Source organism: Aulostomus chinensis, chromosome 5, assembly GCF_037954235.1.
Source record: "Aulostomus chinensis isolate RoL2024-O1b breed Wild chromosome 5, RoL_Achi_v1.0, whole genome shotgun sequence".
NCBI lineage: Eukaryota > Metazoa > Chordata > Actinopteri > Syngnathiformes > Aulostomidae > Aulostomus > Aulostomus chinensis.
Window position 1 is genome coordinate 26702572 of NC_141324.1, and position 21383 is coordinate 26723954.

The 21383-nt window shown below is 41.7% G+C and overlaps 2 protein-coding genes across 2 annotated transcripts; both read right to left on the reverse strand.

Moving 5' to 3' along the window:
• Positions 1 to 1280: 1280 nt before the first annotated feature.
• rab31 (RAB31, member RAS oncogene family) lies at positions 1281 to 10432 on the reverse strand. Its single transcript, XM_086204282.1, has 7 exons — positions 10249 to 10432; positions 9194 to 9273; positions 7674 to 7755; positions 6014 to 6085; positions 5438 to 5544; positions 4686 to 4795; positions 1281 to 3829 (listed from the first exon to the last, which is right to left on the reverse strand). The coding sequence occupies exons 1-7, from the start codon at positions 10282 to 10284 to the stop codon at positions 3732 to 3734; spliced, it is 585 nt and encodes a 194-aa protein (XP_086060408.1). The 5' UTR covers positions 10285 to 10432; the 3' UTR covers positions 1281 to 3731.
• Positions 10433 to 10873: 441 nt separating this feature from the next.
• On the reverse strand, positions 10874 to 20594 carry ralbp1 (ralA binding protein 1). Its single transcript, XM_086204283.1, has 10 exons — positions 20495 to 20594; positions 18604 to 18909; positions 16270 to 16701; positions 15841 to 16190; positions 15154 to 15315; positions 14818 to 14949; positions 13686 to 13796; positions 13417 to 13538; positions 13049 to 13169; positions 10874 to 12745 (listed from the first exon to the last, which is right to left on the reverse strand). Exons 2-10 carry the CDS (start codon positions 18851 to 18853, stop codon positions 12446 to 12448), a joined length of 1980 nt encoding a protein of 659 aa, XP_086060409.1. The 5' UTR covers positions 18854 to 18909; positions 20495 to 20594; the 3' UTR covers positions 10874 to 12445.
• Between the last annotated feature and the right edge of the window lie 789 nt (positions 20595 to 21383).

A 21383-nucleotide genomic window follows, 5' to 3' on the forward strand; every position in this document is an offset into this window, starting at 1 on the left:
AGTTGTGAGTTAATTGTATCATTACCAAAGAATAAAAAGATCCCTTTCGTCATCACAGGATAACAAATGTTGTGTCTCATGCTAACAAGAGAATATCCCATTATCACAAGGACAGCTTCTCACCTCCTCTGTTCTGAAGTATAAAGATTTGCTGTTTTTCCGACAGTAAGGAGAGAAAATAAAGAACATTTGGCTTTTGGGCTGTTGGAGAGACCAAAGAGGCATCTTGAATATGCCGCATTGCACTCTGGGAAATTGTGGTTAGCATTTCTTTTCCCCCCCCAGTTGTCTTAATCTAAAGTAATGAATTAATCCTAAAATTATCGTTAGCAGCAGCCCTATCGAGGGGTGACAGTAAGAGAAGCTTGGGACTATCAGAGGATTCACATTCAGATGTGCCCATTCATGAAATATCAAACCCATTTTTATGGCAGCCATTTCTAAATCCAGCGCCGTAATAAAGACAAGTTCGGAGTCTGACTGCAGTGTGGTTAAAAAAAAAAAAAATCCCCACCGTCCTCAAATAAAACGAACTTTTTCTCCACAGAATCATGTGACGATGAGACAGAGAAGAACTTCAAGGACGGTGTTTATGAGGGAGGAATCCTGGGTTTTCATAGTGTGTTTGTTCGGTTTGAACTATTAATATCCCACTTTACCCTCAGTCAGACGTCGCTGACAACCGCGGCCATGGTTAAATCCATCTTCGTGACAGGAAGAGAAGACCTCAACTCTTAAGCTGCTAAAAAGTGTAATCCACTGCTGTGTGCTGAGCAGGACCTCGTCCAACGCTCCACTCAGGATGTATTTGGTGCGGCTTTTGTTGCAGAGTTTTAAAAAGCTCAAACACACACAAAAATAATAATAATAATACAACACTAATGTGAAAATGTCTTATTTTTGAAATATGGCTGTGGGAGTCGAATCCCCTCTTCTCCAAAGAGTTTCACTCCTGGGTCAAGTCAACAAAGTCAAGCAGATCGTTTTGCTGTAAAGTGGATTCCAGTGACCCGATACGCGTAAGTCAGCAAAAAATATCATCCCATTTTCCACTCGTTACTGTTTCTTGAGGGTGGATGCGCCTACCAGGTTTTCATGACATCAGAGGGATAATCCAGGTCGTGACCTTGTTAGTCCACCCTCTCTCATCATCATCGTCATCTGATGTTTCTGTGCACTATGACCTTTTTTGGGTGTTCTGCTACTAAACAACCTTACAGGATTTCAGAATTGAGAAGCAACTGGGAAAAAAAAAAACAAAAACAAACAACCCACAGCAAAACAGAATAATTACTCGTTTATTACACTGATTAATACACACACACATTAATCTGCTCTACAGAGGATAAATGACTTACAGTAAAATGAGGGCTGCAGATAATTTACAGTTTCAAACCTATGCACAATCTGCATTGATCTAGGCAGGTTTTTCATGCATTATTATAGCAGTATGCACCTTTAGCCAGGAGAAACATTTGCTGAGTAAAAACGTTACAAAGGCACTTTATTAAGAATGCAAATGAAAATGATGGAAGTACTGCAATGGCAGCAATTAATCTCTAATAGAAGTCCTTTTCTCCCATTCTCTCTTATTGTGCGACGTTAAATCAGTCATATAAGCGTCAACTGTGATGACACATGGCACATCAGGCCCACTGTGCTGCTCGTAAATGGGTTTCATACGACATCACACGGCAGTGGAAGACTCTCGTCATATTGGAGATTTGGTTAGTAAAAACTAAGACTCTGTTACTCTGGCATAAGAGGGTCAAATAGTAACATTTTACTGATGTACAATTGTAAACATTTTCATCAAAGTATAAAAAAACAAACCAAGAACCACAAACACTGTCTGGTGTATCTATTAATTTTCACACCCATTCTGATTTCTGATCTAATGCTACTATTATGGAAAAGTGCGGGGGTTTTCTTCATCTTTTCAAGACAAGATAAGATGAAAACTGTGTCAATTGTACGCAAAAAATGAAGTTAAACGGTTCTTAAGCGGTCAGGTCCAGGGGCACACCTGCCACGGACAACGCAGGATGTACAAATACATTTAACTACTGAACTGAACAACTGGGCTAGCGGCTATTTCCCCTTACACTTTACCTGCTCTCTTGCAAGACAACATCTGATGATGCAGAGATATTCGCCCTTATGTCATTTAAGAGTTTGGTTAAAATATAGACGACCTGTCTGGCTGAGCTCAATATCAGCAAATCAAAGGAACACACTAACCTTTTTTGGAAAAAACGTTCCTTCTTCCCCAGAGCCAGAGAAGAAGGTAGATACTCGGCTCTCCTCTGTGCCGCAATAGGTAGCAAACCCACGCGGACCAGCTGGCCAAAATTCTGAGATATTGTAATTTAAGAACCAAATACTTGGTCAGAGCCACCGTCCCGCACTGACCTCACACAACAGCCCACGAAACGTTTGTTGACGGCTGGAAAAGTGACCGCTACTACTTAACATGGCCGACTTTGTAGGAGAAGATGAGGATGATTACTCCTGGACAAACCACAATCCTGAATCAGATCCATTTGATTGCCGTTGATGAGATGCTAACACTTCCCACCCACTACCATTCATTGTGCTAAGCTAACTAGCCTTCAGCTGGTCTCTGAGGGTCTCAGCTCCCTAATGCAGCACAGGGGAGAGAACGTGATTGATCTTTTATCTCGCTGTTAGGAGGATAGCAAATAAACATATTTTTCTAAAAAGCTGGCATGTTCCTCCAAGACTGACCCACGTGCAGGTCGTTTTTGTTTTTTTTGTTGTAGCCACAGACATGCAACCCTTTTTCAGGTAAAAACAAATGGAAAACCCATGTTTGGCTTGTGCACAGCCATTCCCTGTGGTGAAATCCCAGACACAATATTTCAACGTGTAGAAAAGTCCATGTAAACAATTCTAGTATTTGGTCACAGTGTTTCAACATGGGGTGGCATACCGTAATTATAATTTTAGGCCTCAAAGCTATTCCACTCTACAGCATCGCAGTTAAACCTTTATACAGCAAATGTGTTTGCAAACACAATGAGGTGGAATGTACAGCTGTGGCGTCTGTGCTACAGAACCGATTGCTCGTCTGAGGTTTCGATCTTAACCTTTCATTCAGATATTCTACTGAAATTCTGTGCAAGCGGTACACATACATTAGCACAAAAATTCCGCGAGGAGGAAAACATGATAAAAATACTATTTTAAAAAGCCCATTAATGTGTGCCATTTAAGAGCCGCAGTGCAATGAAATCAGCAGAGCAGTTGGCTCTTGAAATAGGAATGCAGTTTCAAAAACCAAAACTTGGATTAATGACGCACTTTATCACCTACATGACTTGCTGTTAATTTGTGCTTTATTTGAAAGTGAATGTAGATGTTGGAATAAAACTGCCATCTGATAAAGAGTCTCTTAATGTGATGAACCATGTACCTTACTACACATAAAGGATTCACTTTGTAATTCAACAATACACCACTGGAGGGAGACAAACTGCAAGCTTTCTGCTTCCTGAAACTGCTACAATTTACTGTAAGAAATGCTCTTGCTGAAACTGGTGCATTGACCCACATAATGACATGTTCGTATTGCAGTTGGCCACACAAGCAAGCTGACCTCTGTCCACCGTCTTGTCTGTCCTGGAGGGAGACTCCGTGTGCATTGTGGACTGTGTGTTGTGCTGGTGGGGTCCCAAGTGTGGAGGGAAGCTCATGAGCTAACGTAGGTACTAGCAGCATCTCCTGGCGGCAGGCGGCGGCTGCCGAGTCAGTTTAAAAGACTCGTTACTCTCCACTTCGGGATTTTCCAGGGGCGGAATCTGTTTACCTAAAACGCAACACAAACAATTTTGTCACAGGCTTGTAGTTTTATCATGTTGATTTTGCAATGTCATATTTGTGCAACCACTATTTTGTAAATGGTTATTTAGAACAAATACAAGACATTTTTAATCTTTCATCCATACTTACCCAAACGCGCATGTCCCTATATGTATATTGAAATTCATCCTTGAAATATGACAGATTTTTATTAACAAATGAAAGAAGCTGCTCAAATGCATCACTGTAATCGCCTCTTGTGAATGTCCCACTTTCAAGGATGTACAATCCCCAACTAGATGTACCAAATGAAGCCGACTCCCCCTGACACTATCATACCCCTTGCCGCAAAATCCATCTTCGGAAGTCAATAATACAAGATCATAAATTTGTCACATGAAGCGTTCCATCTACTTTAACAGTCCAGAGTATGAACTGCATACATTAAGGCATATAAGGCATTTTTAGGATGTGATGTGTAAAAGTCAATAATCCAACATGGTGGCCACAGAAAGTTACCAACAGCGTGAAATATGACAGGGGTTGAATTTAAGCTACACTGAAATCGTTTCAGAGGATTCTGTGAAACAGTTCTTAAGCACAAACAACGGCATTGATGGTTACAAGGGAAAAAGGCTGTACGCCAGAGGACGTTTTGGCAGATGCAGTAACATGTATTCTTTTAACAACCTGTCATCATTTTAGGCGAGTGTTCAAGCCTTTTAATAACCTTAAGCTGCTACATTTCCTCCCATACTTCCTGTCAAGCTTTAGGTTGGTAGCACTCCCTCACTCCCTTCCTTGTAGTTTCCCCAAAGGAGACTATTCTGACACACAAGATAGAAACACATAGGGACACTTACTGATTTTCTGGAAGAGCTCTTCAACATTGACCGCATTTCTGGCACTAGTTTCGATGAAAATAGCTGCGATTGATTCAGCAAACTCCTTAGCTTCCTTCATAGGTACTTCCCTGGAAGACACGGAGTGCTGGGATGTTTACCATCATCTGGCGTCGAATAAAACTGGTCATCAGAGACTTTTATCCCCTCCATGTCTTACTGATTTGCTCTCAATGACTAATAGAGGTGATGAACATGGAGGAGGACAAGATGAGGCATTTATTTTAGTAAATAATGAACAAAAGGCACTTTTGGCAATTACTCAGTTATCAAACCTCCTGAGAGAGAAATCTGTGAGTAATAACAATTGTGTTCATTTCTTTTGCTGCCTTTTATATCAGCCTTGTCACAAAATACAGATATGGAAAGCACACTGACACTACTTAAATACTACATGTAGTAGGTCCTGAACAGGACTGTCTTTTTTTAGGCCAATACTGATACCGCGATTAGGGAATAAGACAATTCTGATATCAATATGTCAGCCTGAATATAACTTTGAGCTCTTCCCAATGATCCCCCGAATTTAGTTATCAAACACTTGGAATAAAGACATGTAAGGGAGGCGGGATAATTTACAGTTTAATGATAATCAACTTTATATTAATGTGGCCGACTGGAAACACAACTGTATCGGTCAGGCGATAATGTGTAGCACCAAAGAGAAGCAAGATTTTATGGCCATGGACGTGTAGATGAAGAGAAGAGCCCACCTGATGTCTCCTAAATCATTCTTATTCCCTGCTATGGCTACAACAATGTCTTCTGGACCGTGTTCCTTCAGTTCTTTCACCCATTTCTTCAGTGTCTGGAAGGAGTCCTGGTAAACACAACACATACCAGTCAATGCTAGGAGTGGCAGCTATTTCCTGAAAAGGTTGTTTAGTTAGGAAATATAAAGTGACAGGAATGTCGTGGTCACTGGGTATGAGAATATGCCCAACATTTCCTCCAAGACGCCTCATAAATTCATTGCATTAGACGGTGTTTCTTTTCAGACAGGTTTCCATGAACACACCAGAAAGGAATGTCATTTGTAGGTCATGGAATCACAGCATCCAGGAGTGATGGAAAAGTAATCGCATTATGCACCATCCTCCCAGCGGGAAACCTGCCCCCGCAGTTTCACACAGGAATTACACCAGGGACTTTTTGTTCATACAAGATATTCGCTTTGTTCCTTGGATGTTGTCCATTAGTCTGGGGGTGTCATTCCTAAAAGCCACAATTTAAACCTACTGGTACCATTTATGGTTAAATGCACTGTAATCACGTCCTGATGTGCTTACCAGTTTGGTAATGTCATACACAACGACAGCAGCAGCTGATCCTCTGTAGTACATGGGAGCTAATGAGTGAAACTAAAATGAAAGACAACACGGTTACAGCAGTTAGCAGAATCAGTTCATCATCCAGCAAACAACAGCTGACCTGCAATGACTTGACGCAGATGAATTTTCAATTAAAATAACAACAAAATGGTGCGACACATATTTCAAAACCACTAAATGCAGGAAAATTGTGTTTAAAATTGTGTTTTGATTGCAAACGACAGTTGTTGTGTATATTCACAGGGTCTTTAAGACAGGTGGCAAAGCCTGATGGCCGGGAGAACTCCTTGCGCTCCTGACATTTACTGTGCACTCCTTCACCTTGGTGATGGACAGTTTGCTTCCTGCCTATATGACTAAATTGAACAAATTCAAAATTTCATGACCGAGGCCCCAACGTCGGCGTCTATGAGGCCTGTTACGCACGTTAAACTGAATAATCCTTTTCAAAATCTTTTAAGTTTCAACAGCCTGCCTGATTGTCATCACCTTGCAGTGTTTTTCTTCTTCCTCTCTTTTACAGGCACACTGCGGAGTATTTGACACGTCACTAATATGTGGATTAGCATTTGACCCACTGCAGTCACCCGAAATGTGTGATGTCACTTCTACATTTCTGGAAATAGGCGCAGTACAAATAAGCTAACCACATTACAGCATAACCACTGGTGAAGAACTCTTAACCATTTTCATGCTGCAGCCAGTGGTCTCAGCATTGTGCTTAATCAAGTGCAGTGACAGTCATTTCCGAAAAACTCCATAGAAGTCCCTTCAAGGGAAACGTTTGCGATTCCAATTAATGAACTATACTTTATAAGCTAATCACACTGTCCTCACAGTTCCCTGACAAAGTACTGCCCAGCAAACTTGCAGTAATATTAAAGGGAAAGTATTAGCCATAATGAGGGAGAGTTGGTGAGAGGTTCATAACCTCTTCTGTTGGTTGAAAATGCACAATGGAATACAAGTTTGAGAACACCTTCATTTTTTTTCCCCACCCGGTTTTTATCCACTGATGAACTAGAGAGAAAAATATGTGTGTGACTGGTTCACGATACGCTCTTTCAGGAACTAACCAGTTTGTGATACAACTCATCAACAAAAGTAAACGCCTTAAGGACAAATTAGCATAGAGCTTCATTTACTTCCGTAAGCTTAAAAAGATCTTTTAACAACTGAAACGCACGCTATTCTTCAGTTCTTGTTAACGCAAACTTCACTTCTACTGACGAGGCATCTGCTTGCTTTTGCATTTCAAAAAGAAACAGGCTGGTTTGCCTAGCGGTGTGTATTAATAAATATAATTGTACGCCATAGAAAAATATCGTCAATTTTTCAAGGTACCATTTCCATAGAGAAGGAGGGAGATACTATTGTTTGTCTGTGAACCTTTAACAGAATTCAAATGAATCGGTGCGATGTCCCCACAGTTGCATGACCTCTGACCTCTACGTGAATCATTCCACAACTAAAAGCAGCTCAGTCATGAGGACCCCCCGACAGTGTAGCCACTAGCTTCCTGATGCTAAATGCGACTGAACATTGTGTCTGATTCACGGAGCCATGTGAGAAAAAAAATAAAGGCTAATTGGGGAGCTTCAGTTAAGGAGATACGTACTCTTTCCTGTCCTGCTGTATCCCAGATCAGGAATTTGTGCAGCTCGTTTCCACACGGAACTGTCTTGGTCAGGAATGAGGCTCTGTGGAGGATTACAGGTATTTCACATCAGCAGGAGAGACACACACTGAGAATGAAGGAGTGTGATGATGAACCCACAGTGGCTGTCCAGCCTCAGAGGTGTGAAATCATCAAACTCAGCACGATAACAGAGCAAACGGTTGGCTCAAGCATCTGAGAAGGTCACTGCAATGTTTTCAAGTCAAAATATAGTTTTAATTTCTAAATTCCAACGGCTCTCTCTCTGGATGAAATTACTTGTCTTATAAAAAGGTTACATGGGTGATGTGTAGAGTTATTCAGGTGCCTTTAATCTCTAATATAAGTGTATACTACTAGCAAAGAGGTTTGACTTTTTTTATTTGTCATGAAAAGTTCACTTTGCTCAGCCTCATAGTTTTAAAGAAAATTGAAAAGCATGGTTAGAGTAATGTATGGACTTGTGACCTCCATTCTCCCTGGAAGTGTTTGAACAAAGGCTGCAAACACACTTTCTAAACCAAAAGCATTTTTTTAGTTTTTTGCTTGATAACTGTTTTTAATGTTGTTTTTGTTGTTGTTCTTTTCTGTTTGTTTGTTTGTCGGCAAGACAGTGAAAAACCTATCTGGTGGATTTTCACCTGATCAGGTGCAGGAGTAACATATAGGCCAGAAAAGAATCCTTTGAATCCCAGGGCAAAAAGTCATAAAACCACCTGGTGGCAACAGGAAATGACATGTTCTTGTTGGGTTTTTTTTTTTTTTAACACTTTGATGAACTACTCCTACTGGGCCAACCAGATCCATCTCAGATTTGGTCAGAAACGCCTTCAGGACCCGATGAGGACCTGTGAGCTTTCATTAAACAGTGTTACCATGTCGATGAGGCCAAGTTTGATATTTCGCAACAGAACAGTACACTGTTGAAAGTGAATTCCACATGTTCAGATCTTTTCCAAAACTTCCCATGGTTAACCTGGGAACATCTAAGAGCGCAATCTCAGTCACAGCGCCACCTGTGGTCACAGGAAGTAAGCCTGCTGTAACAAACATTTGATATTAATCAAAAATTTCATGGTGCTTTCTCCACAAGAGGTACACTACATAACATACTTTAAGTGTGTTCTCTACCACCACCTAGTGGAAAAAGAAAGTGCTAGTTGCACCAGAGTGCAGGATCAGTCTGCTCCTTCAAGTAAAATCTAAATATTATCAGGTTCCACCTCTCTCCCTCTCTCTAAAGAACAGCAACACACTGCCGTGTGCAGCGGTGCGAAGGTCTGCTCAACCTTGCTCAGCCCTGCTTGTTTTAGATGGACTTGACTTGATGGAGGTGTGCGATCTCTGTATGCCGTCTATCTTTTGTGACAATTATAGTTACAGAAACCATTTCTAATCACTTAGAAATTCAATTCGATTTCAGCAAATCATCTGGCGATGTACCAGTCTGTGGGAATCTGGGATTTCAGTGAAGGTCTTACCCTATAGTGGGACTTATGTTGTGGTCAAAATGATCCTGAACAAACCGGCAAACAATACTGGACTTCCCAACTCCAGTGTCCTGGAAACAAAGAGAGTAACACATGAATTGCAGCAAATTGACACAAGGTCATTATTGACCCCCCCCCCCCCCCCCCCATTGATGATGCAACTGGTCACATGTCATCACTTAACCTCTTTTTTGTCCATCAATTGTATACCTTGCTCTACATTCCTGGTCTAGTTTGGTTCAGGGGGGGGATCCTCCTACAAGTGAGCAAACTGTAGGGGTGTTTTGTTTTTGTTTTTTTAACTCCCCTCTTTCATCCCATCTAATGTAAATTAAGTTGCGTAACTATTTGATGATTTAGGCACAATGACAACTCTTATCCTGGGTTCACAACCTGACACTCAGCCAAACTAAAGCTAACAATACACTGGTATACTTGTCAGGGAGACTCTCACTGGTCAGAGACAGACACAGGCCTGGTGGCTGCAGTTTAGCTTGTAGCATCTTCATGATGGACAAACTAACAGTTTGCTGTCATAATGTCTCGTTTTTGTCCCTGTCAGCGTTTACTATGACGGACCGGACGGTTTTGTTCACGCAGCAGGAAACGTAGCGGTTTGTCCAATGATGACGTAATGGACGATAAACTTTGTCGGAGAGAAAAATAAAATGCAGATATTAATGGCGGTAAACCGTGTTTTTTTTCCCCTTAACATGAGAAGCAGACATAGACGATTAAATTTTTTTTTTTTAAACCATTCCCTGCTGCGCCCACCGGCCGATGAGCTAGTGGTTGGGTCAACTGAGCTAGCTATCAACAACATTTTCAAGTTTCTGACAAAGAACAACACACTAAAAGTAAACACAGTCAACGCAAATCGAATGAACCGTCGTGTTAGCTTGAGGAAAGTTAGCTCGGCTTACTTCTGTTAAGGTGTTGTTAAACATGTAAAAAAAAAAAAAAAAAAAAAACAGTCAGTAAAACTCGCAGCAGACTTGAAGGAATTTTACCCTAAAACAGTGCAACAACAACAAAATGACACTTACCCCTAAAAGACAAACTTTAAGCTCCCTTATAGCCATTGTCAATTGTTAAAGTTTTTATAACATAATTTTCCTTGTTCACTTAGTGTCTTTGTCTCGTCATGCTTGAAATTTTTTTGATGCAAGTTCAGAAAACCCAGCCCCTGAGACAGACTTGCTGACCATCGAGCCCAATTAGCATCAAGCCATAGCAATAGGAACTACATCCGGTAGATAATTTCAAAATAAGACTTTCGAGACCACGGCATCTTACTGTAGGGAATCTAAAATTCCAGATATTTCCATTAGTCATGAAAAGTGCCATCAGTTTAAGAATAAAAAAAAAATATGTATATACATAGATATATACTCTCAGTTTCGGCCCTGACAAATACTGGCTTGTAAATGATACATGACACACTGCACATACTTATTTTCAAAAAACCAATCGGAAATTAAAGCATGCTTTAATTTTCAATGTTTCCAGTGTTGTTCTGGATATTTTATCCTACTTAACAGGATATTTTCCAAATCGGAAAAAGTGTATTGACAAATAGTTGAGTGGATGTACTATCTCTCTGTATTCAACTCTTAATCCAATCAGTGTTCGGCTTCCTTTTACAATGAATGCAAAGATTTTATTTAGTTCAAGTGAGGTACAACTTTGGTGTTTTTGTCAGAAAGAGAGAGACATAGGACATCAGATTGACACTTTATTCTTCACAGCATTTTTCTGTCGGCAACAATAAGCTACAAAAGCTTAGAGCGATATGAAAATAACCTTATGAGAAGCTTCTGAGCCCAATCTAGCGTTTATCTGTTTCAGTCACAGGATAAATAAACTTTTCATGATGAATCATCATCAGTCCACATGAGATTGCTTCAATTTGAGAAAGGGCCGCCCACACTAGCATACAGGTCAATTGTAAAAAAACAAAACAAAACAAAAAAACATAAGACAAAACATGAGAGCTGAAAGTACAGTATGTTTGCAATTTTACAATAATATACAGGAAACAAAGTTAAGTAGGCCATACCTTTGCTTTAAATATCACTGAACAAAAACAGTGCTTTGCAATCGTCATGAATCAGTTGTGGCATGAAATGATTGACGTCTTGAGATATATACTCACTTCCAACTGATGCCATAACCCCAATCAGTTTAAAACATCAACAACAACAACAACAACAACAACAAACAAAGAAAACCCAACAAAACTAAATACGTCTCCTGCACTCATTTGAGACAATAATCATCACCACTCACGTGTTATCCCATCATAAAACCGGAGAAATATTCTTTCCCGTGTTTATTTTGTTTGTGCAAGAGAGATAACAGAAAAGATGATTGCACCAACGAGCAAAGTGCTGTTTCACAAACTGACCATGACAAGCCCACCTCCCGCTCTTCATCCGGATCTCGCGGCGATGGATTTGAAGCGTATCCGTTTTGCCGTTCATGTTTTTAATCCACCAGTCAGTAGCAAGGTCCAACACCACTATGTTTATGTGCATTTGCTGTCCAAAGAAAAAGAAAGGATCTACAATATATTTATACATATATTCATATATTACTAAAAAGCTGTCATTTCAAATCAATGTATTTCATGAATACACTGTCATAGTCATTCATCAAAATACTACTTAAATATATAATATATAGACCAATCGCAAATCTTCATTATTCAAAGAGCTTTTGTATTAGTGGTTCTCCGGGGAAACGTGTCCAGTCTGGCATGTTCAGTTTTTGGCACAGTGGTCTCTATCCTAACATGTCAAATTTGCATCCAGGTAAGGGACATAGTGAGATTCTTTTGCTTACCAGTAAAAAATAAACTTTTTTTTGTAATCTACTGGCAACGTGCCTCCTCTAACACTCTCTTCCACCCCTCTACTTGCCTCAGGGATCACTTCATTTCTCCTTCCACACCCCTTCATACAGGCTTGGCGATGAAAATATGGTCCAACCTAGTCTCTCACAGTCAGTTGTCAACTACAGCAGTCATCTCGTTTCTATTTTCTTTCATGATTCATTCGGAAAAAACAAGAAACAAAGATATTTGAATTGTTCTGAGTGGAACATTTCAGGATGCCAAATGCAGTGTTACTGTATGAACTTTCCATGACGGTGATTAGGTGGATATGATCATGTAAATAAGTGACACTACAGAACCAGCCGTAGACCAGTGGTGGCGAGACGTTAGGCCACTGAGATGACGTCTCACATGTTGGCATCTCTCCTGTCTTTGCTCGGCGAGGGCTTTGAGGGATCCTTAGCCGTCTTTCCATTGGACAAGGCAGCGACGTCGGTGTTGCCAGCTGTGGTGGAGACGGAGCGCTTAGCCTGCTCCTCGCTGCGGGGCTCTGGGCTCGACGGTGTGGGCGGGGCCTGCTCGGCCAGCGGCTGGACAGTCAGTTCCTGCTGAAGCTTGTGGCTCTGCAGGAGCCGAAGCTGGACACGGAGCTCTAAGATGGCTTCCTGCTCTTCATGGATGGCCTGGTTCAAGTGGGTGTTTTTGTTCTGCAGGACAAATAAATCCAGACAGTAGAACGGTTATTGTTCCTCACCTCTGCCACTAAGAGTACTGAAGCCGACAAAAGCCTTGCTCGCAATTAATTTATAATGATTTAAGCTTGAGAAAACAGGATGGTATTCTCACAAATTGCATGTGAGACTTTTCTTGGCCCCCATGGTAGAGAGAGGTTATCAGTGTAACAATGTTATATGAAAGAAATTCCTCAATGTGTTTTACTTTCAAAGTCGACGTTTCAGGTGAACATTGGACCACGATGATGTCAGAGAGCCGCTAGTGTGTGCTCTCACCTCCAGTTCCTCGTTCTGCTTCTGCAGGTCTTCCAGAATCATCTGCAGCTCTTCCTCATCCTCACTCTCACTCTCACTGTCTGATGAATACTCCTCGGTCTCACTGCGACCCTGCTGCCGACTGGAGAACACAATCGGTGGTTAGAGTGGGATCGTAGCAACCATAAGTCAATTCAAATCACTATGTCAAACAAAAAAATGATGTGTCCCACACAATAATACACAGAATGTATTTGAACTTTTAATCGAACAAAAGAAAAAACTATTTAAAGACATTGGGAAATATTATGAGCAATTTTAGCAATCAATAAAGACAATAACCTTCAAATTCATCGACTTTACAGCACACAGATAAATTGTCTTCTTACCTTTGTATGTCTGCAATCTCTGCCCGAAGCCTCTCGATTTCCTCCTTCTCAGTTGCGATCTGTCTTCGTAACACCTGCTCGAGAGAGATCAGCTCCTCCTGCTCTGTCAGGATCTCATTTTCCTGAACATGGAGACAACGTACACAGAATCAAGAGCGATTAAGACTTCTGTAAGTAGTTTAAAGGGAAAAACATTAATTCAAGAGTCCTGTGTCAGCCTGACTATTTGCTCGTGTAAGCACAAATGTGTTTGTGTGGTGATGACTCACCTGAGCTAAGAGGAGGTTGATGACTTCCTCTTCATTCTCTGTCATTTCCTCTTTCGAAACATCTTCCTTAGACAGACTGGCTATTTCCTGGGCTATCTTACTTTCACACTCCTAAAGCCCCACAAAGGGAAGAATGACAGAAAAAGAGAGAAATGGAGAAAACACAAAAGTCAGGAAAATACAGTTTTCTCAAAAACACGCAAGCAATGAAAACAAGCTAGTTTGTTGCTCAAACTTCGCTGGTCAGAGGGGTTTGAAATAAATGACATGGTCATCTTTGAGAATGCCAGTATTTGTCATGTTCACTGTAACAGGGAACACAGAGTTCCCACGATACCGCAGGACTTATTTTGAACAAGAGCCGCTCATTTTCCCGCACTGCAAAAAGAAGTGGTGCAGGAAAATGTAAAATTATTGAGGCAAATGAACAAGACAGCAGCTGCATGTGGTTGTGATTGCATCTCTCCTAAAATAGCTACTCTCTCTCTCTCTTTTTTAATTATACCAGTGTATCAAAGTAAAAGTGTAACGTTGGGCGTGACTTTCAGTCATGAGCCTATAAAGGATTATTGTCTGACTCAAGCCGACAACTGGAGTTTCAGTTTTTTGTTGTTTAGCCCATAACTACACTGTTTTGGTTCACTCTCGCCACCATTAGCTGGCTGATGATACCGAAAAAAAATCGAATGCTTCCGTAGGAAAAGACTAACCTGCTCAGCACCAAATGACAAACAGACACGGTTAGAAATTTACTGGTGGTAATGCAGTGGAGAAGTGAAGCTTGTACAGAAACCAGAAAAACAGAACACACACATTCAGCAGGCAGACAGAAATACCAACTGAATGATATGTTGCTCTCCAAATGCTGGATTTGGAAGTTAGTATCTTAAGAGCGATCTGCTCAAGAGCTCACATAAGTGGCAAAAACTGGGTAATAAAGGTTTAAAGAAACAGTTCAACATCTAAGGAAACACACTTCATATCTGTTTACTGACAATAAGGCCAGCTGCCTTTTAGCTCAACAACAGTACTGGAAGCTACCATTCATTTCTCCACCCGAAGTCAATTAAACGTATTTCCCCAAATTACTGCCTCCTTTGAAATAAACTGAAAAATCAGGGACACAACGTACTTGGCGTTTGGCCTCCCTCAGTTTGCGTTTAAGGGCTGTCAGTATTCTTTGCACCTCCCAGAGTCGCTCTTCTTTGGACAAGTCCTTCACTCCTGCCTGCAGGTCCCTATGCAGACAGTTCAGCAGGAACTCCTGAGAAAACAAGCATCTCATTTACACTCATACAACAGGTCATATTTAAACCTCTCATTTTCCTCGCACTGCCTTCTTGTGAGAGCCCAAATCACCGGAAAAACTCTTTGCGAGAGAAAGCCACAAGAAAGATTTATTCCTAACAGTCAAACTCTGCCATTCTGTCAGTGAACAGTTTCCCAACTGTTCTGGGACAAAACCCACCTGTCGTCTGATCTCTTCTTTGATGCTATCCTGAGTCTCAGGCAGCGCTGGCATTGTTGCCATGTTGGACCAGCGGAGTGGACGCACCACCGGCTTCAGAACAACATCTCCAAACAGCTCCCTCACATGTGTGAAGAACATGTAAAGGACTCGGTTTCCAATCTAAGATTAAGGTGAACAACTCAGAAAAATGAACACAAGGGACACACAGAGTACGCATGCGAAGAGAACTTTGTGTCATGAGCACAGAACTCTAGTTAAAAGATGAACTGTCTGCATTCTCTCCACCAATTTCTCAACAAAACCCTGCTTGTTTACTTAGCTCAAATAACTTGATTCATTAATTACCACAGAGCTATTTGAACAGTGTTATGGCTACTGCTGCTGTTGGTTAAGAATAAGTGGGGCAGCTACAGAGACGTCCCATATGGGAATAAATTAGCTTCACTAAACTGGGCCAGGCATTCGAGATGAACGAAGTGATATACTAAGATCTTGGTGGGTTTGTTGCTATGGGAAGATTTCCTCTCTTTGGAGGTGCAATCGAGCTTATCGGCTGAATTTCTGTTGAACTGCTTCTCTTGACAAACACTTTCACTGTGGTGAGGTGATGAATTCTTTCCTATTTCCTTCTTTTGTTATCTTTTCCTAGTAATATCTGATTCCATTTCCTGTGCCTGGTCTGACCTGTATGGTTGGGTTGAGGACGATGGAGATATTCTGAATATTCATTTTGGTGTCAGCCTCCCTGGCAATGACGTGATCCATGTGCGTGATCAGCCAGGAGAGGAGAAGTCGGCTCTCTGGCGTCACCTCAGTCAAAAGCCTCTGGAACTCGGTCACCTTCTCTGCCTCCACCTGCCGACCGCAGGCGTCCTCGAAGCGTTGGGATAAATCCCGACCCAAGAGGTTCTCTGGAAACTCACGTAAGTACTGCTTCAGTAAGCTAGCAACTGTGTGGGGGTCATACTCCTCCAGGCAGGGACACTCTTCACGATCATATGCTGCCTTCAGCTCATCCACCTTGGACTTCATACCTGAGAGGATGGGAGGTTGGTTTGAGTATCAAACTTACAAATAATATTAGTGATGAATTGCATCCACACGTTGCCATACCTGAGACCCGGTAGATACCCTCACATTTCATGCCATAATTTTCAATGTAGTCCACACACTCTCTGAAGATGGCTGGCAGCTGGATGCCATCATACAGGGCTGTCCTCTTGACAGCTTCAACCAAGGGGGCTCCAAAGATAGGCCTGAAGGTGGGGGTCTCCACTGGGATCGGCTCTGCCTCTGTTGTTGGCTTCTTCTTCTTCTTCTTCTCCTTCCACTGTTTCACCACATCTGCAGCAGTGAGGTCCTTTGACTTCTTATCCTTGGCCTTGTCCTCCTTGAGGCCCTTCTCCTTCACCTTGAAGTCTTTTTCCTTCTTCTTGGAGAAGCTCGGCTTCTTGAAGACATGGATTCCCTTCGAGCGCTTCATCTTGGACGGGCTCTCTGCTTCGTCTGCAGAACTATCCTCCTGGAAGGCAGCGTAGCCTTCCGCTGGTGAAGAAGCAGATATAGGGTTAGTTCTGGGGCTAGAAACACCTCTGTTTTATCATCCTCCTCCTACAACAGGACAGCAGAGAAACAGAAACAGGAAGAGAGATGTGTGAGGGAGGGAAGATAGCAGAGGAGGGGGACTTGGAAAAGAGGTCAGCCACCAATTTAGCATAGCTCCCACAGCACCTTACGCCTCTCCTCTCCAGAACAAGCCAGTTTAAATATTTCTCCTCAGAGCAAAACAGCTTCAAGGTGGTGTCAAAGACAGTTATTAGCCCCCTCTGTTTCTATCTGCTCTAGTTATCACTTGGGTTTCCCCCCAGAAATGGTCCAGCGTGACCCATCATGGCCTTCACTGGGCTCACTGGGTGTGCCCTGAAACTGTCCATGTTTTCCTCTCTCCACCAAACCCTGGTAGAGGAACTATATACAGACATGGAAAAATCTGAGCGAACAATGGGCCTGACAAACATCCTTTGTAAATGTGCATTTTTCTATTTTCTACAGGCAGCAACGGTCAGGAGAAAGGAATGAGGAGCTATCTCCTTTACAAGGTAACTGCTCCGCCGTTACACTGGTGTTGATGGCTAAACTGTCACCAAACTGTTCAAATGCTGCTGCGAAGCTTCTGTCCAAGAAATCCAAGTGATCTCATGTCACAACAATCCTAATGGCTTTACAACACTGGCTTCCCATCAATTTTCGAATACAGTTCAAGATTCCTTTAATCGCATTTGAAACCTCGACTAAAAAGCCTGAGCAATCAAATAAGAGAGGATGAATTCTGGGTCATCTGATCCCAGTTTGCTGGCTGTCCATTGTTCTAGGTTTGGGTCTGTGCTTTGGAAGCTACAGCTCCTGAGCTGTGGAACTCTCCTCCACTGGACTGAAGAGCTGCCATCACTGCTGATGCCTCGACAAGCCATTTGTTTACACTTGCTTTGGGACAAATTGGTTTGTTTCTTGGGTCTTTCTTCATTCCTGAGTGACGTGTGATATTGAAAGATGCTATTTAAACGAACATGAAATTATTCATGCTTCAACTGCTTCTTAACTACAACTCAGTGGTGTGACAGTGGATGAGCTAAAAGTGTTTATGTTTGCGTATCCTCAATGACAAAGATGGTGTTGCTGCACTAAGGAAATAGGGCAGAGAAGTAGCTTGAACATGCAAGATAAAACAACCGCTCTGTCATGCAGGCAAAAGTCCAGCCGGAATCAAATTTTGCTAAGTAAGATTAGCAAAGTGACTTGGTCCAATAATGGTTTTCTTTTTCCCCATAAATTTACTTTTACCCAAAGTGCTTCACATTCTTCACGGATTTGTGGGTTTAGAAATGTTAAGATGCGTAGATCTCAGTGAACACAGGTCAGTTTTGTTGAAGCTCCTGAGGCGGGAAAAAGGTACTGTCTCATAAATGAAGTCTTTCCTGTGGAAAACGCTGCAGAAACAAGAGAAAACTTTATCTTTAAAAAAAAAAAAAAAATCAGGATTGATCTGTCAACACTGCAAATTACTGACTCCATTTATTCGTACGAGGAGCCAACACATCATCAAGTGATTTCCTCTTATGATGCAATGACTTACCACTTCTTGTTTTCCTCCTATTTTCCAGAGAAACTTTAGCACAAACCACTTGCTGCCTACGAAAGGTTGAAACTAATCTCAAGAGCTTCAAATTAAAACCTTCTGGTGGTCATTATCAAACTAAGTGTCTGCATTTGCGCAAGTTTACATTCCCTCACCTTTCAGCACGAAAAATCCTTCCTCACTATCATTGATACAAACTTGTTGGGTAACTGCTTTTTTTTGTTTGTTGATATAATATGATCATAACCTATAATAGTCAGGCAATCAAACAAATAAACTCAGCCATGAAACATGAGAGGATCATCTCTTACTCCTTTTCTCCTTCTTCTTGAACTTGTTCTTCTTCTTGTTGTGCTCTTTGTCATCATCTGACACATAAGCGTCGGGTGCCTCGTGGTGATGACCATCGTGCGGAGGTGACGGATCACCAGTGCGGTATAAACCAGGAAACTTAGTGGGACTGATTTCTTCCGAGCTGGGGGTGCGGGCCACGCCCCCGGGGTGCTCAGTCCTGCGCTGCTCTGCAGGGCTGCTGCTGGGGGGCAGGAAGCACTCAGTCATGGCTGGTATACCCTTATCAATCCTCTGGCTGCAGATGTATCACCTCTCCATCACACCTGGAACAGGTAAAATAAAAATAAAAATAATTCAGAAATACAGTGACTGTCACAACAAAGAGCACATGACTGTTGACGCAGAACAGTGTGATGAAATTTCATCCCACACAAGAGTCTTGAAATAGCCTTAATTTGGGAGTAGCCACCCACCGCTAGTACTTGTGTCACCATTTGGTATCGTTAACTGAGATTTGTCAGTTAATTGTGTTGCGTACTTCTATGTAATGATTAAAATCTAAGGGTAGATTTGGGCTCTGCAAGTGCATGAATGATCTTATAGCAGCGCATTATCGCTGGTTTTTCAGACTGCTCATTATCATGACCGCATGATTTTGAAAAAAGCATCAATCTGCAACCCTTCCGACTGAATTGTATCATTAGACAGGATGCTAAATTTTCCATCATATTCTCCTTTTTATTAAAAATGTATTCTTATTGATTTTTTGTGTGGGTAGGACACTTCTGCAGCACCGCAATATTGAATTTCAAATGGTATTTTGACTTGCACACTTAGCACTAACTCACACTGCAGATTTGAGTAACTGCAAAGCCCTGTTTTGGACTGTATTTCTCCAGGCAAGGGGTGCTGCTTGGTACACAACAGTATTACAACAGCTTTGTTTACTTAAGGGTCAAACTACTCAAGAAACAGACAAAACATAACCGCAGTGCTTCCCTGCATCTGCTTCTCGCTGTGTTGAATAAACTTACCAACTGCAACACGACCAACCCTCCACCAGATGGTGCTCTAAACGAACAATTACTTCTTCAAATAAACCACAGTCGAAAAGGAGAAAAACACACTATTTTCATACATTCTTTCATCAGGAGCGTTCCACTGCGATACCCTGCAACTTCAGTCTGCTTCAACTGACTTGTTCGTGCGAAAAGAACTCCTGATCTGGCAGTTGTTCTACATTGTATGCACATTTGCCAGAATTTAGAGGGATACAGCAGGTTTTACACTCCCACATTTACTCCTTTGTATGAGGGCTGCAAAATTTGACAGCAGGACAAAAAAAAAAAAATCACTAACCACATACAACTTCAAAAGAGATTATTGCAGTCTTAACGTATGAAATATGTACCGTCAGATTAAGCTGACATCGGATGCAACTTGAGGCAGTTAAATTTTCATTACAACTGACTCAACACGAGAACCAACACTACTAGCAGTAACTAACAGGTACAAATAACTGCTACCTATCAGACATCTTAATCTTTCCTCGGTGTCTGGAGAGATAATCTCCACTACTGTGTTACTCGCCCTGTTTCCAAACAGCACAACCAGTCACATGTCACCAGAAACATCTTAATCAGTTTCTGTACAGACGTCGAGGCATATTTTCATTAGAAACGGCACAAAGTACAAACTCTCCTCTGAATGGAGGGGCCCATATGCTAGCGTTACTTCAGCTAGCTGCAAACCTATTAAGCTAGCTGCTTAGCCTTCCGTTACGAGCAGAGCTTGATACGTTCAGGAAAAACAACCTGATAATTATAGCTTACTAAAGATGCTTGGCTACAGTTTTGAAATGCTAAACTGTCCTTCAGCGAGTAAAACAGAAAAGAGAAGAAACTTTACCAAATACTATCCCGTTCGGTCAATTTCAGAGTGTAGTTTCCGGTTGTCCGGTCTGTATACTAAATAAACTGAAGCGCGCTTGCGCAGAAACAGAAGTGCATTGTGGGAAATGAAGTTCGACAAAGAAAACTTACTCGTTTTCAGGCTCGGGGTTGTGTGTGTATCCTGAAAAGATTAGGAACTCTTGGTTTACATCCGAAAATTTTTTTCTCTCCGGATTTTTTGTGTGCTTTTTTTTCTCCTCCAAAATGATGTGTAATCTCTCAGGAATGTTTAGCTGCAGCATTCATTTGTTCTCAACCACATATTATACAAGCTTATATAAGAGAAACATTCAATAATTCGAAGGGCAACGTTAAATTGGTGAAAGCAGTTGCAATACTGAATCATTTGTAGTTCCCCCAAATGTTTTGGTTGGAGGCGGGAGATGGATGGTCATCCTGACATGTGAAACACATTAGCACTCTGATCTTTGTTGGCATCGTCTGCTCTCTCCCACAGCTGCAGTGGCGAAATGAGGCCGTGATTCAATATCATAAAAAGACAAACAAGGTCTCATTGTGTGTGTGTGGTACATTTGTCCGTGCAAACTGCTGTTGCATGCCAATTGGGAACAGAATCAGTGATAGGGCACCCCGCTGCCTTTTGAAACAGCACGGCGTTACAAAGAGCATTTGTGTGTGGCGGTGAGCGATTGGCATCACTTCACCCCCACCCCCTGCTTGCATGAGACGGTCAGTGAGCACTGGAACACCTGTGGACCAGAATGGTATAATAACAACGTTGTTTCCCCAGGAAATGATGCGTTTCCTGACTCGGGCAACACTAAGCTAAGATTAGAGCAGTAGTCGAACAAACTGGGAGGACAAGCTTTTACTATTCCAGTCGT

Excerpts from the sequence above, each read along its gene's own strand:
- ralbp1 (XM_086204283.1), bottom strand. The coding sequence starts at position 18,853 with ATGACTGAGTGCTTCCTGCCCCCCAGCAGCAGCCCTGCAGAGCAGCGC. Across the intron at positions 14,950-15,153 it reads AAGAAGAGATCAGACGACAG|GAGTTCCTGCTGAACTGTCT; the intron begins GTGGGTTTTGTC and ends TTGTTTTCTCAG. Across the intron at positions 13,539-13,685 it reads TCAACCTCCTCTTAGCTCAG|GAAAATGAGATCCTGACAGA; the intron begins GTGAGTCATCAC and ends CTCCATGTTCAG.
- rab31 (XM_086204282.1), bottom strand. The coding sequence starts at position 10,284 with ATGGCTATAAGGGAGCTTAAAGTTTGTCTTTTAGGG. Across the intron at positions 9,274-10,248 it reads TTAAAGTTTGTCTTTTAGGG|GACACTGGAGTTGGGAAGTC; the intron begins GTAAGTGTCATT and ends CTTTGTTTCCAG. Across the intron at positions 6,086-7,673 it reads ATACAGCAGGACAGGAAAGA|TTTCACTCATTAGCTCCCAT; the intron begins GTACGTATCTCC and ends CTTTCATTTTAG.